This window comes from Phragmites australis, chromosome 17 (assembly GCF_958298935.1).
Source record: "Phragmites australis chromosome 17, lpPhrAust1.1, whole genome shotgun sequence".
Taxonomy (NCBI): domain Eukaryota; kingdom Viridiplantae; phylum Streptophyta; class Magnoliopsida; order Poales; family Poaceae; genus Phragmites; species Phragmites australis.
In genome coordinates, this window is record NC_084937.1 from 18,208,160 (window position 1) to 18,223,783 (window position 15,624).

Here is a 15,624-nt window from a genome sequence, read left to right on the forward strand (position 1 = left end):
AACCGCCCCCCAGGGCCTAACCGCCCCCTGAGAGGGCGGTAGGCCTAACCGCCCCCTACCGCCCTCTCAGGGGGCGGTTAGCATCCGTACCCGCCCTCCCAGAGGGCTGCAGCCCTTTGAGAGGGCGGTGGGTGCCTACTTTTGCAAATCTTTTCGCCGAAAATCTATTTATTTAAATTTAAACTTGAAAAAATATAAAGCCGCCGGCCCATCCGTCCGTGCAGGCCGCCCGCCCGTCCATCCAGGTCGCCGCCCGCCCCGTGTACAAGTCTCCGCCCTCCCCTCACTTCTCGAGCTGTTCCTCCCAAGAGCTTGTGAGGGTGGCGTCCGTACATCTCGGGGAAAGATGTTTGCGCGCCGCTTGCTCCGATCTAATACCTCCGCCCCAGGTGACGATTCGTGTCCCTCTGTCGTTGTAGAGGTAAAAAGGCGAAATCTTTCTTGGGTATAGTCGGTAGAATCGCAGAGGCATGAAGCCGCCTTCTCTTCAAGTGAACTAGAATATCGTTTTCGAGTACGTTTACTGTCCTTTTGCCTTTATGCTTGTGATTACGTGAGTTTACTTACTGTACCTGGTTCTTTTCCATTACCTTTTCAGTTCCTCGTTTATCACGTTTATCACAGCTTTTAGGTGATATCGGCATTCGAATGGCTGAATAGTTCATTCGCAAAAAAAAAAAAAAAGAATGGCTGAATAGTTGGGTTCCCAGTTTTTTGGGGTCTGTCATTCTTTTATTTGAACTTCAAGTAGAAAGTGTGCAATGCTAGACATTGAATGGCTTGAGGTTCTGTGACACGAATATTCGACTACTTGGTGTCGTTCAGACTTTAGACATCACCTGCCAAGCAAGGTTTGCCGTTGTCACAGCTGACATATGATCCCGTTTCCTCCTCATTCACAGCTGACATATGTAACTAGCACTGGAAGTTTGCAGGGGCATGCAGATAGTTTGCCAGCAGCATCAGTCAGACATTTTAGTTCAGCACCCACTCCTACAAAACCTATTTTTCAAGACACCTAGGATTGATTTGTACAGCCGGTTCGTAGGAAAAACCGCTTGAGAAAGTGGCTGCGGCCCCGTGCCGCTGAGGACCGCCTGTGAAAAGTAATTTTTACAGGCGGTTCCTTACGTGGACCGCCTGTGGAAATGGGATCATTTCCACAGGCGGTCCACGTAAGGAACCGCCTGTGGAAATTACTTTGCACATGCGGTTTATTAAGTCAACCGCCTATGAAAATACTTCATAAATACTGCTTCTTCTCGGCCAGCTCCATTCAGATAGACTTACCGTTCGAAACAGTAAGCATTTACTGTGGCGGCCGATTTGGAAAATAGGGGGAAGGTTTTGTTTTTTATTTCCTTAGAGGAGCCAAATAAGGTATGTATATCTCATCCCTAGCTTGCATTTTTTTGAAGTTTAAATTTAGATTTAAGGCTAAATTAGAGTTTCAATGTGATCTAGAGATGCTCATGGTTCTTGCTATTTTGATCATCAAATTAGCTCAAATTTGTTGCAATATTGATTTAATTGTGTAGATTCATATGATTCTAGTATTATATTTTAAAATTGTAGCTAGAATGTGATGTTTAGTCTTAGGAGGTTTCATCATGCATGAATGAGGATATTTTCTCTAGATCTAGATCTAGATCTAGGGGAGAGGGAGAGGGAGAGAGAGAGAGTAATGAATTCACATTATTTTGAGTCATAAATTTACGTTAATGTAGATTCAATTGCGTAGACATATTATAATCATAATAATCTTTTTAATTCTGATTTTCAAATAATTATTTAATTAATTAATGTATCTAATTTTGTTGTTGAAGTTAAAGATGGACAAAGCATGGATGTATGATGCGCCAAGACATGGAGAAATATACATCAAAGGACTCTCTGTTTTTATTGAAGCCGCAAAGAAGGACGCTTTAATTAAGAAGACAAAGGAAATGTACTGTCCATGTTCTGACTGCAAGAACCAGAAATTGTGGGACAAATCAAGTGTAATCAAATCGCACTTGATCTTGAGAGGTTTTGTTGAGAATTACAAATGTTGGTCCAATCACGGTGAACAATGTACAAGCAAATCAAACCAGGACATCGCTGCTGATCAAGTAGATGGTGATGATGAGGGAGCAGTCGGAGAATTACAAATGTTGGTCCAATCATCCGTCCGTCCAGGCCGCCCGCCCGTCCATCCAGGTTGCCGCCCGCCCCGTGTACAAGTCTCCGCCCTCCCCTCACTTCTCGAGCTGTTCCTCCCAAGAGCTTGTGAGGGTGGCGTCCGTACATCTCGGGGAAAGATGTTTGCGCTTCGCTTCCTCCGATCTAATACCTCCGCCCAGGTGACGATTCGTGTCCCTCTGTCGTTGTAGATGTAAAAAGGCGTAGATGTAAAAAGGCGAAATCTTTCTTGGGTATAGTCGGTAGAATCGCAGAGGCATGAAGCCGCCTTCTCTTCAAGTGAACTAGAATATCGTCTTCGAGTACGTTTACTGTCCTTTTGCCTTTATGCTTGTGATTACGTGAGTTTACTTACTGTACCTGGTTCTTTTCCATTACCTTTTCAGTTCCTCGTTTATCACGTTTATCACAGCTTTTAGGTGATATCGGCATTCGAATGGCTGAATAGTTCATTCGAAAAAGAAAAAAAGAATGGCTGAATAGTTGGGTTCCCAGTTTTTTGGGGTCTGTCATTCTTTTATTTGAATGAACTTCATGTAGAAAGTGTGCAATGCTAGACATTGAATGGCTTGAGGTTCTGTGACACGAATATTCGACTACTTGGTGTCGTTCAGACTTTAGACATCACCTGCCAAGGTTTGCCATTGTCACAGCTGACATGATCCCGTTTCCTCCTCATTCACAGCTGACATATGTAACTAGCACTGGAAGTTTGCAAGGGCATGCAGATAGTTTGCCAGCTGCATCAGTCAGACAATTTAGTTCAGCACCATCTCCTCAATCTGACTCAACTGAAGAAAATGGGTACACAATTATTTTTTTATCTTGTCTGGAATTGTCTTAGTTTTATTCTACAAAAAAAAAACATGCATTAGGTTATCTACTGTGAATTCCAATATTTTGTTAACTCCTTTATGAACAAACTGAACTGTTCTGAAATTATAGTTGCTTCGTTCACCTCTCTCTCTTTACCTCTTCCCCTCTTCCCTTTTTCTACATTTCATTGTAGTGGTTCCACAAAAATACTGTTGCTCATGAGCTGAGAGTTGGTGTATTATGCAATTGCAAGGGTCCACATCAAAGACTTGAATCTTGTCCTTATTGCTTATCTTGAGTTATTTTATTTTCTATCAACAGGTTCAAGCAGTGGTCAAGTATGACATCCTTTTCATAGCAGATGAGGTATTTAACACTCCCATAAAATCGAACAATGTCCGAGAAAAAGATAATGTCTTTTGTGCAGATTTTGTTGACTGATAGTTCATTCTAGGTCATTACTGCATTTGGAAGGTTGGGAACTATGTTTGGATGTGATACGTTTAACATCAAGCCGGATCTAGTTTCATTGGCCAAGGTGAGTTTTTCAGTACCATTGTACATTTTTCAGTACGCAATCTTTTATATATTTTTACGTCATGTTTACTATTTGTTTTTATTACATAGAATGACTTATCTATATCTCTTTCAGGCCATGTCAGAGCTAAAAAAAATAGATTTGCACTAATGCAAAATGAAGATGAATTACAAATCTTGTTTGATGGTGCTTGAATGGCTTAGGAGGATATGGGAGGAGAGGGAAGCGTTAGACCTCATGTGATGTATTGCATGCTTGTATGTGTTTAGAATTTGTTTAGTATTGAACCATTTATCTTTGTTCATTTGTTGTATTGCATGGAAACTATTTTTATTCAGTGCACATGAGCTGTATTGTTTTATCTTAATTCATGTGGTCAAGTTCTGTTGTTGTGCTCATCTCTTACTTACACCATCTTTCTTTTTATCCACAATTGTTATTTTTGGTACTCACATATGCTTCCAAAGATTAAATTAAATGGTTGCTTAATTATTTACATTTCTAATATAACTAAAGCAATCACTAATACAATTAGTAAATATTAATAGCAATAATTAAAATAGTTTACAGAAACAAATGCATTTACTCCAGATAGCTAGGAATATTTCAGATATTGTACACTTCATTCAGCTCAAAAGCTATCAGCCAGACTGGGTAGTCAAACAGTCTATTAGCTTCTCTAAAACCATCCGTCGGAAGCAACTTCTCAGGACCATCAGCCAGAAACAGTTTTTAAAAAAATCTCAGCCCAACCAAATAGACTCTAATCTTATCCAACAAAATCTCAAACAGTACTGAAGTAAGAACCGAATAATAAATATGCCTTAATATTTGATTATTTCATATATTATGTAGTTTGTGGTACCCAGGAATCGATACGGTGACTACTACCGTACTACAGACCCCTGGTAATTTTTTGCACAACGTGTTAGTATACGAAACAAAATAATCAATGTCATTCTTTCAGAAGAATGATAATTTAGCATATCGCAAATAAAAATTTAAAAATCTATCTAAAAATTTCTGCTATATAAAATATAAGTTGATTTCTTACGTCATCTACTTCTTACTCCCACCTGACCCCTCGGTAACCAACAGAAAAACTGTTGCCTAACAAAAAGCCAAACTAACCTAGAATAACCACACAATTTGTCCCAATAACCACGTGAAAAAAGATTGCACCCCATGACACTCCATTTAACGGCAATCCTTGGCTTTTCCGGCCCGGCCGTTCCGGTCTCACAATGGTTGATGTCACCCCATTCGACAGTGTCTCCAGCGCCTATTCCACACACACCCACGACACCCCGTTCGACAGCGACCCTCAGCTTCTTTTGCCCAACCCCATCCCCACGGTGCCCTATTCGATGGCGGCCCATGCTTCTCCAGCCTGGCCCCTTTAGCCCATGGTGTTCACCACCGCCCCGTTCAACGACGACCTCTGACTTCTTTGGCTTGTGATCTTGCTATTTTACATTGTGTTAGTATACGAAACAAAATAATCATCATTCTTTACAGAAGAATGATAATTTGGCACGTCGCAAACAAAAAATTAAAAACCTGTCTGAAAAAATTAGTATAAGTAGGCGCTTTCTCGAAGCTTCTAGACTGCTGTCACGTCGAAGATGGAGAAGTCGGCTCCTCCGGCCCGGTTGGCAAGTTTGACACCACAAACACACCTAGGACCCTCCTCCAAACCCTCCACCCTTGGATCCCAAATCCAACGGCTCGTACACCCTCTCGTCGCTAACTGAAGAGCGGCGGCAACAACTCTTGGCTCCCTGCAGCGCCGTTCCACCGAAAGGCGCTTCTGCTTTCTTTTTCCCGGCGACGCGAATGGACAAGAGCAATGGCGCCGCCGCAGGGATTAGCGCGCCGCCCCCGCCGCCGCTCCACATAGATGAGCTGCCGTTCGAGGGCAAGAAGCCCGTCAAGAACCCCTTCGTCCCCATCGGTACCCCTCTCTCTCTCTCTCTCTCTCTCTCTCTCTCTCTCTCTCTCTCTCTCTCTCTCTCTCTCTCTCGCCGCCCGTTGCTCCCTTGGGGACGGCAGGAGTAGGATCGGTCGCCGTGTCCCGGATCCGTGTCGTATGTCGTGTGCTCGAATGTTGGGGTAGTTGCGTAGCGTTGATTTAGGATTGCGGGATGGTGATTCTTGGGGGTTTTAGGTGTGGGATTGGGGGTGGGGGGATCTAGGGCTGTTTTCTAGGATCGTGTGGTTTTGCTAGGACTGGAACTATGTGAAGAGCTTGATGGATTAGCCGCTGCGAAGAATTTAGTTGTGTGAAGAAAACGTATAAGATTGGCTGCCTGCTTCGTTGGTACGCTACTTCGTAAATCAGAACGGCTGTAATTTCTTTTTCCACCGCGTGCATTCTTGCTCAACGGGAGAAATTGTAATTTGAGATGGCATGCCGAAGGCTGAAGCCTTCTTTGTTACCTTCTCGGATGCAGCTCCTTGAATTTTGGTTTCATCGGCTGTGAAACCGAACAATGGGATGCAGCAGAGTACAAAAGTAATAATCAATTTCTAGGGACCTCTATGAATGACTTGATAAGTGGTCAATTGTTAAGGTACATGGTAGGATCTGATGATCATAATTTCGTATTATAGAAATGCATTTCGTTGATCTAACATCTGCTTTGGTGGATTTTAATCAGTTAACTAGATTGAACATAGCTCCTTTATTGGATAATTTACATTTTTTGTTTGCTACAATGCTATTGTCCCACTGATGTAAAGGTCTAGGGGAGGAAGCAAGCTAATCCAAGAGGGCTACCTTGGCTCCACTTTGTTCATATGCAGAATGCAACTGATTTGAGTCAGCTCTGTTTGGATGTGAGCAAAAAAAGTGTGCTCAGCACTGCTCATGTCCTAGCGACGCATGAGCTCGATTTCTACAGTGTTCTTATTTTCTCAATCTTGTTATGCAGTATCACTTGGTAAATTACTGATTGAGTTCTTATTTCTTAAGTGAATGAAGCTCATAAAGTTGAGAACAATCAACTAATGATAGCGCATCTAATGTTTTCAATACGTGTAAAGTGGGTTGTAAAGGTATATATCCTAGGGCGATGAGAAGAGAACGATGATGTGATTTTAGACCCTTTGGCGAAAATTAAAATGAGGTGTATTTCAAGTAAATTATAGGTGCCTTTGTATGAAAGCGTGCAACTTCATCTGGTTTAGGTTACATGCAGTGGGGATACTTCGGTTGCTCTAATGGCGCTTATGTACAGAATGCATGTTGGATTAAGGATGTATGGCACCTAACTGTGCACATATTCTCTCTCCTTGAGCACCACTTCAAGCCCATCCACGTTGAAGATGCCCACAGTATGTGTGAAGCTTCTTAAAGAGGCGGATGTTCTGGAACTTGTGAAACATTTTTTTACTTTTGATGCCTTTATCACAGTTCAGGTTATTTGACATCTACTAGCCAGTAGCCATCTAGTGCTTTAAGGTAACTCGTGAGTATATGATAGGCCTAAGTCCCAACAATGTTTATTTACCCTGCAGATTTAGTAGTAGTCCAATGAAGTCTCTGCTTACTTCTGATTTTGTTGTTCTTGCTTTGCTTCATTCTCATTTAAACACTTCAGAAAATTTAATCGCATATTTTACTGCACCTTCTCAACCTGGCAACCATACAATTTTTGGTATGTGTTAGAATTTCATGTCTCAGCCTTCCCGCTGTCAATGATCGTTTCTGTGTTGAAGTGGATGGAAAGTGGTACCGGGATACTAATTTGATGCTACAACCTAATTTATCTATGCATGCTTTTCCCTCCTATAATTGCCTGAATAGTTGAATTACTTGATGTCTTATTATATGTTGTATTATTTCAGGTGCATTGGTCACTGCCGGCGTTCTGACTGCTGGTCTGATCAGTTTCCGATATGGGAACTCACAACTGGGCCAGAAACTGATGAGGGCGCGCGTGGTTGCTCAAGGCGCAACAGTCGCTCTGATGATCGGCAGCGCTTACTACTACGGTGATCAAATCAAGCTGTTCAAGAAAGGGTCTAACCCATGAACTTCACTGGTTTTCATTGGTACATGGAATGTCATATATGCGCTGAAATTTCATCAGGATCCTGCTGTCCGTCCTCCCTAACATTGGGCTTAACCATGTCATTTTGGCCTGACAGGTGATAGCTAACTAGAAATCGTGATTGGTTCGATCATCTGGCGTAACAATAAAGCCCTTGTTTGTTGATGAAATTATACGTCATTTCATACATGTTTGGACAAGCGTGTTCAGTTGTTCGGTTCCCCGCACTGAGATGATGATCTTGTTGTTCTTTCTGAATCAATCTGAAACCGGGTAAACTTAATTGCAGGATTAACAGCTCAAGCGTATGTCATTCAAGACAGCGTACCAAACTAAAGCCGTCGTGATACGGTACCATAGCTAAAAACTGAACATGATGTGCACCTTCGAGGTATGCAATTTGGCTGTGACTAAGTTTGTCTTTAAGTTATAGGAATTAAGTCACTATGGTGCGTTTCCAGCTCTAATTCGTGTTTCCATCTCTAATTTTGTGAGGAGTGTTGTGTATAGAAAGTAGAGACTAGAATGGAGGATCTAAGTCATCATTATCCATTGCACTTATTTGATTCTACATTTATATAAGACGAAGGGGTGAAAGTTGTTGGGGAGACATTCCTTTCTAACAGTCAACGATAATTGCTAATAGCAGTTAGTAATTGATTACAACCTAAGACCATCTATAATTATATTCTCTTCATTTCGTTCCCTTCTCGATTTCATTCTTCGTTCCCATTCCTATTATTTTCTCTTATCTCTAACAGCTTCCTTTCGAGGGGGAATCATGAAGGGAAAGGAGAGAGAATCTCGTCCTGAAGGGAATGACTCTGGAAATCATTTCGTGACGGGAACCGTGAAAAAAAACTATTTAAGCGCTAAAGAGAACGAAAATCCCTTCACAACGGGATTTTCGTCCCCGACAGGAATCCCTTGGGCATAGTCTAACCGTAATACTCCCCTTTCATCAATTTCATCATTGGTATATAGTGCAATAAAAAATCCTCCAAAAAACATGTGAAAAAAATATGAGGAGAAATATAATTAGAATATACTATCGAAAACTTCTTAAAATTTTAATGAAAAAATATTAGGAGATGTTATAATCTAGGAATTTACTCCTCCTAAATCTTGTAAATCCCGATGTTGTCTCGTACCAATTCTATGAACGTATTTCTAGAATGTAGATGTTGGTAAGAACTTTGTAAATAAACCTACTAGATTTTTACAAGACTTTGTTTACAAAATATTAATTTCTCCACTTTTTAGTAATTCGTGGGGATAAAATAATTTTGGAGCAATGTATTTTGTGATATTTCTCTTTATATAATATGTTTCCATTTGAGCATGTTTCACGAAGAGAAACACTCCCTGAAGTAGTCGTTTGTGGCTTAGGTTTATTAGAGTACATACTATCGTATACAGAATAAATAAAAAGACAAACATTAGATGCAAGGGAAACTGCTCTTTATTAATTGTTCACGGAATTGTAAAGTAAGTTTCTCTCTGAGATTTACATAGTTTTGTGCCTAGGAATACATTTGACTAACAGGCGATTGTCGGTTTTATGGTTTTTGGTTCCTGTGGCCTCGTGAAGCCACCGGTTAATTACATCCACGGCATTGATCTTGGAACATCTCAAATTAAGTTGAGTTGATGGTCAATGTCTTGATGTCTCTAATTGTGCATAAGTTGTAACATAAAGAGAGAATGATAATAGCATGTCAAAGTCTCGTTGGTCTTTGGAAAATAATATCCGGCCTCATCGATCACGGAGTTCATTCTGAAGTCCCATGAATGTATTGGATCCCATGGATCACAAACCAATAGCATCATCGGCCTTAGTCAAACCTCACAGGCCTTAGACAAGCATCATTAACATTGTCACACATCGTCGGCCTAAGGCGAACCTCATCATCGGTCTCAGGAAAATAATACTATAGCATCATCGACCTCAAATAAATAAACTCACCAGTAAATATTATTATCGGCCTTGGATAAACATCATCAGCCTCAAACAAGTGTCATTATGGGATAAATAGCATCATCGGCTTCAAGTGAGCATCATCGGCCTCAAGTGAATATCATCATGGGATATAGCATCATCGGCCTCAGCAGTATTAGCATTACAGATGAAACCTATGGGGCTAGGAGCACGGCATTATGCACAGCATAACCAGTATCATAGATGAAAGCCCGTAACAAGGAGCACGACATTATACACAGCATCACTAGCCTCCCATGTGAATGTCCTCCTTGACCTCAGACCATCATCATCGATCATAGACACAACACTCTTAGCAAGTAACAGAGCATCATCATCAATTAACAAAGCAACCACATCACCACCCATCAAGCCAACAGAGCAAATGATAACGAGGTAACATCGTATAGCATCATTATCAGGCAACAGAACAACCAGCAATAGGGCAACAACATCCGACAAAGGACAACAGGTTCAAAGGCAACCATCAGCACACATGCATCGCCGGCAGCCAAGAGAGCAAAATCATCAGGCAACCATTAGGCCAACAGAGCGATCAACAATAGGGTGATAACATCCGGCAAACGATGATAGCATTAGATAACCATCAACACACATGCATCGCTGACAGTCAAGAGAGCAAAATCATCAAGCAACCATTAGGACAACAGAGCGACTGACAACAGAGCGACAACATTAGGCAACGTATGACAACATCAGGCAACCATCAGCACATAGGCATCACCGACAGCCAAGAGAGCAAAATCATCAGGCAACTATCAGGCCAACTGTAACATCCTGAGTTTGAATATGTTTATTTAGTTGTACGTTTAGCTCCAAATTAAACTTTTTAGGGTTTATTAATCTAACTAAGGTTAAGAAGATAAGTGTGTGGATGTGTGTGTGTGTGTCTATATATATATATATATATATATATATATATATATATATATATATATATATACACCTTCATGTACATTAGATGTGCTAAGTTGAATAAGTGTTCCAAATAGCACTAGAGTCAATTCCAAAGTAATCTCTGCATTAAGTTGGTTTGTATGCTTTGATTGAGATTCTTATGGTTCTAAGAGTAGGTTTTGAAATTGAGATACATTCAATTTCAAAACCTACTCTTAGATTCTGTTCAGCTCAAATCCAATTCGAATTCGAATTCGAATTCTTGGATTCAAATCATCTTCAAAAAAAGTCTCGAGATCCAAAGATTAGATATTCTAAATGAAGTTGATCTAAATTCAAAATCAAATCCAAATTCAAATACCTCAATTCGAATTTAAACTTTATTCTTATCCCAGTTATTCTTTTTCCTCTTCTCGGGCCGAATTCCATTCTTCTCACTTTCCCGGCCCACCGAGCCGGCCCATTCCTTCTCCCCTCTCCCCCTCTTCTCCCACGCGGACAACCCATTTCACCCGCGCGCGTGCCAGCGCTCGGCCCACGCCACCGCGCTGCGGCCCAGCCGCGCCTCACATGCGCGCCAACCCTCGCTCGCGCCTCGTCCTCGCTGCGCCGTCCACGCGTCGCCCATCCGCTGGCCTGTTCCTTCTCACTCTCCTTCCTTCTCCCCTTCCAGCACGACGACGCCTTCGCCGGTCGTCGTTCCTCCGGGAAATATCCCGCACGCGCGCCCGACCAGCCTCCGCTTCCTTGCTCTCTCTCTTATCTCTCTTACGCACTCTCTCTCTCCTCCCATGCCCTGCACGCATGACTTCCACAACCCCGCCCATGCTTGGTCGGCACAGTCGGCCCATGCCCCGGAGAAAGGTGGGTGCCAGCCGCCACCTCGCCGCCGACGTCCCCGTGACGCTAGCCCCGCCCATCGCCTCTCTCCGCCTTTCCCTTCCCTCTATAAATAGCACGTCCGGTCACTCTCTCACCCATTCCCCGTTTCGCCATCCACGCCACTGTCGTCGTCGCCATTACCGTCGCCGCGACCTTGCCGTCATCAATCCACCGACCACGTGCTGTCGAGAAGCCTCAGGACCTTGCCTCCTGTGAGGAACCGTCCAAATAATATTCTAATTAATCACCAGGAGGATCATTATTCATAATCACAACCTCGATGATTAACCAGAATATCATCCCGGTAGTCCCGGCACGTGTTTTGTGCTCAAGATCGGAACACATGCCTTTCCAACATGTACATCACAACAAAGTTTAAGAAAGAGCGAGTAATTAACATTATATTACAAGTTCTTAAGCATGCAACAAGTTATCAGAATTTACAGCAAAAGAGAGCTAGGAGGAGACAAAAACCCCTCAACTCCTAATCACAAAAGAACTACGCAGCGGAAAGTTAAACTTATAAACAACAAAAGAGAACGACGCCACATGCCCTTAGGCACCGTCCCAAAAGCGTCACTTTCAGAGTAGGATGCACTACTCTTGTCCACCACCAAGATCGGCAGGCACGAAATAGCCAAACACCGCCTCTTCCTCACCAGCAGCACTTGAAACGTAGGCATGAGTACGAAGGGTACTCGCAAGACTTAAACTATATAGAGCACATAAACATAGCTCGACTCTAAGGATTATGCATTGAGCTATTAGCAAGGATAAAGCCACATGGTTATGTTAAACATAAGCGGTAAGCAATCTAGACATCTATGTGTGAGCAACTAACTTAACCAACAACATGATTCTACCCTGCATATACCAACTGAACATAAAGGTAAATGTAACCAACATAAACATAAAACTAGAACCAACATGAGTATATATGTAACCAAGAACCAACTCGTCCATCTCCCACATAACCAACCACAACCACAATCGAAACTCTACGACCGGGTGCAAATGAAACAATAGCATGCTCATGACCGAGAGCTCGACATTTTGAAATGTTTATACACCCTGCAGGGGGATACTCCTGGACCCACACGACTCGGGGACCATACGACTTGTGCCACCCGCTAAAGTGCACACAAGAGGGTACCTGTGTCAACCTTTCCCAACCAGCCCCAACTGTGTGGGGCATGTATCGCTCGGCGCGGTGATACTAGAACAAACTAGTACCGCTTACAAGCCTGTCCGCTCACACCGTCGATGTCCACGCCCACAAAGCCACAGTTGCGAAGGTATTCGGCTCGCCTTACCATTAGATCGGCATGTGGTGAGTAAGGTAAGTGCTAAAGTCAACTACCCCGACGATCGGCCTTAAACGATGCAAGCGGCCTACGGTGTCCGAGTTCCCTTCCCGAACTACCCCCGGACTTTCCTTGAGGGCAGATAACACCCCTAACACCGCCCACATCTCGTCTCATACTCACCACTCAACCAACCATCATCAACCTATATCCAACATTGTGATTATGATAAAAGTAAATAACGCCTATGCTCGCGAACGATGAAACCATTCACCGCTCGACTTCTACTGAAAGACCTATGCATTGCTAAGCATTTCGATTAATTTGTAATCTAGACAACAACATATTCAAGGCGACAAGGGTATGGATAAACAACATCTCAAGGTAGAGGATATGCAATTCAACATAGGATCTACCCATTTATACCCGACAATGACTCACTAAACATGCAAATATACACAAGCATAATTTATCAATTTTAGACTTCATTCAATTCGATTAAACGGGTGCAATATGCCAACATAATAGGTTGCTTTCCTTGATGCACTAGTTCACAAAGGTGCGGCACCTCAGGATCAACCTTGGTCTCCGGGATCGATGGATCGGCATGTTCTAAGAAACATAACGCGTGCAATGATAAGCATAAATGAAATGCAACAATCTAAGCCACAAGGTGCAAATGATGAAATACCATGAAAATATGCTTTAAAATGTAGGAAAACATTTTTCCTAGCTATAAAAAGTCATAAGAAGACTAGCAAATTTGGTTTCATCCATTTTGAACTTGTAAAGAATTAATGGTGAATTAATAAAGCTTAAGCCTAATTAATTAGCCTCAAAATTTTAATTCAACATTTAATGGCTAGGGATATTTTTAATAGATATATTAATTTATTATGAAACAAAAAACTTTGTTTCATGATTTTTGGAGTTCGTATGAATTAATTATGAATTTTACAAGTTATCAGCAAAGGAGAAAAATCCTCTGATGAACAGTGCACCTGGATACTCCGGTAAAGGCCGGATACTCCGGGGTACCGGAGACTCTGGGAGACTCTCCGGCAGCACCCACTCTGTTATTTTCGGCTGGGGCTCTCCCGGAGACTCCGGGGAAGGTCGGATACTCCGGGGAAGCTCCAGAACTGGATTGTTTTGAGGAGAAAAATGCCCAGAATGAATTATGATCTTTTTCAAACCAAAAGAGAACATGTTTGAGCTAGTTCAAGGGTTCTAGAACTCACTTAACAACCTAGAAACTCCATTCCTAACTCAAATTCATCCAATTCCTTAAATTATGTCTAAAACATCCAAAATCCCAAACTTAACCACCTAGCTCCAAATTCGGATTTCGACCACCTAGAGGACTTACCCAAGGTGCTTTGCCGAGGTTAAGGACCGCCGGGCGAAGGAGAAAACAGTGGGAAATCGAAAAACTCCAGTGTTCTTCACTTTTCAACCCTAACACCAAAAGACATCCAAATCGGCTCAAATCCTTCGGGAATGAGCAAACAAATTGGAGGGATTGAATGCTTGTGAACTTGTGATCGCAATGGTACCACATGCATACCTTGATTCGGCTCCTAGAGCGCGGATTTGAGGGAGAAAGGAGAGAGTGCTTGAGAGAGAGTGAGAGAGAGGGAGGAGCAGCAGCTCCTGCTGCACAGGTGGGAGTGAGGGAGAGTGAGGAGGAGAGAGAGAGCAGGTGGGCTGCCCCTTTGGAGTGGAGGAGGTGTGGGGTCGAGTGGGTCCCACATGCTAGAGAGAAAGAGGTCTATTTTAACTGCGAATTTAATTCTTTTCTCTCCCGAATTTCTTTCTCTCATCCAATTGATTTCAAACAAAGTGCTCTAGTGCGCCAAAATAATTTACCTCAAAAATAGTTATGACGCTAATGATGCATGATTAAGCTTAATCACGCGATTATGGAATTTGGGACGTGACACCACTGTCCTTGTGTTGCTGTCCAATCGCCAGAAGCCCGACAGGAGCCCGTCCGCACCAATAGCCAAGCAGCATCGCCGCCACCTCTTCGACTAGTCGCCGGCCGTCGTCTTGCTTCTCATCGTTCTTGAGCATGGTGAGCACCCCAAGCCCCTAGCACCCCCTCCTAGATAGCGTCTAGGCATCCCCATGCTCTCTCTTATCTAGATGCCGCGTGCCATCGTGAGCACTGCTCGCCACCGCCGTGTAGCTGTCGTCGAATGCGTGTCCTTGCCCTGGGTCGCCGGCGGCCATCGCGTCGCATCGCCGAAGGGTCCAGTGGCCCCTTTTTCTTGTAGGTTGGCACCTCCTAGTGCAGAGGAGGTGTTGTCCAGTTGCGCCGCGCCGTTGTCTCCTCTCCGGCCATGATTTAGCATCGTTCTCATAGTCGGCAGGCGCCTAGCCGAGTCCGCCATAGCGCGTAGTAGGTTGGCATGCATTCGTCTTCGTGGAGCCCTGGCGTGAACGCTTCTCCAGAGAGCCTTCCAATGCGCGCTGCCATTGATTTCTCGCCGCTGACCGATTCTCCCCTCCCCTCCGCCACTTGCCTAGCACCAGCGTGCGCGCGTGCGTTTAGCGTGGCCTCGGGCCGTGGCTCGGCCTGGCCGATTGGGCCACGGCTCGGCCCAGTGGCCGGCTGGCCTACCAGGTCGGCCTGGCTACCAAAGGCCGAGAGTCCGTGGGCCGGCCCAGCTTCTGTGGCCCACTAAAACACCCAGCCCAAACCCGAGCAGGCCGACACTATGCAGTACAAGCCTGGCCCATCTAGGCCCGAACCCAGCCCATCCAAGCCCATTCGACCCAAACCCATACTGTTCATGTGGGTCCCACTGGTACTGTTCATGTGAGGCCAGGTTACTGTTCAGTGGATCCCACTCATGGGCCCCACCTATGAACAATGCTATTTCTAAATTTCCCGATTTAATTTCTGATTAAATCTTTCGAGAGCCATAACTTCTCCGTTGTGGCTCC

General features: G+C 43.5%; 1 protein-coding gene and 1 long non-coding RNA gene across 4 annotated transcripts; both read left to right on the forward strand.

Annotated features, from left to right (window-relative positions):
• Positions 1-2,213: 2,213 nt before the first annotated feature.
• On the forward strand, positions 2,214-3,916 carry LOC133897742 (uncharacterized). 2 transcript variants are annotated; one of them, XR_009905956.1, is made up of 4 exons: positions 2,214-2,342; positions 3,319-3,363; positions 3,452-3,535; positions 3,650-3,916. It is a non-coding gene; the product is annotated as an uncharacterized LOC133897742 (long non-coding RNA). The 2 variants fall into 2 exon arrangements; XR_009905957.1 differs by lacking the exon at positions 2,214-2,342 and adding an exon at positions 2,576-2,985.
• Positions 3,917-5,283: 1,367 nt separating this feature from the next.
• Positions 5,284-7,848, forward strand: LOC133897737 (RING-H2 finger protein ATL48-like). 2 transcript variants are annotated; one of them, XM_062338555.1, is made up of 3 exons: positions 5,284-5,489; positions 7,385-7,591; positions 7,688-7,848. In XM_062338555.1, the coding sequence occupies exons 1-2, from the start codon at positions 5,372-5,374 to the stop codon at positions 7,570-7,572; spliced, it is 306 nt and encodes a 101-aa protein (XP_062194539.1). In that variant the 5' UTR covers positions 5,284-5,371; the 3' UTR covers positions 7,573-7,591; positions 7,688-7,848. The 2 variants fall into 2 exon arrangements, with proteins under 2 accessions (XP_062194539.1, XP_062194538.1); XM_062338554.1 differs by having other exon boundaries at positions 5,287-5,489; positions 7,385-7,790.
• Positions 7,849-15,624: the final 7,776 nt, after the last annotated feature.

Coding starts and splice junctions, on each gene's coding strand:
- LOC133897737 (XM_062338555.1), top strand. CDS start 5,372: ATGGACAAGAGCAATGGCGCCGCCGCAGGGATTAGCGCGCCGCCCCCG. Junction 5,490..7,384: donor GAACCCCTTCGTCCCCATCG/GTACCCCTCTCT, acceptor GTATTATTTCAG/GTGCATTGGTCACTGCCGGC.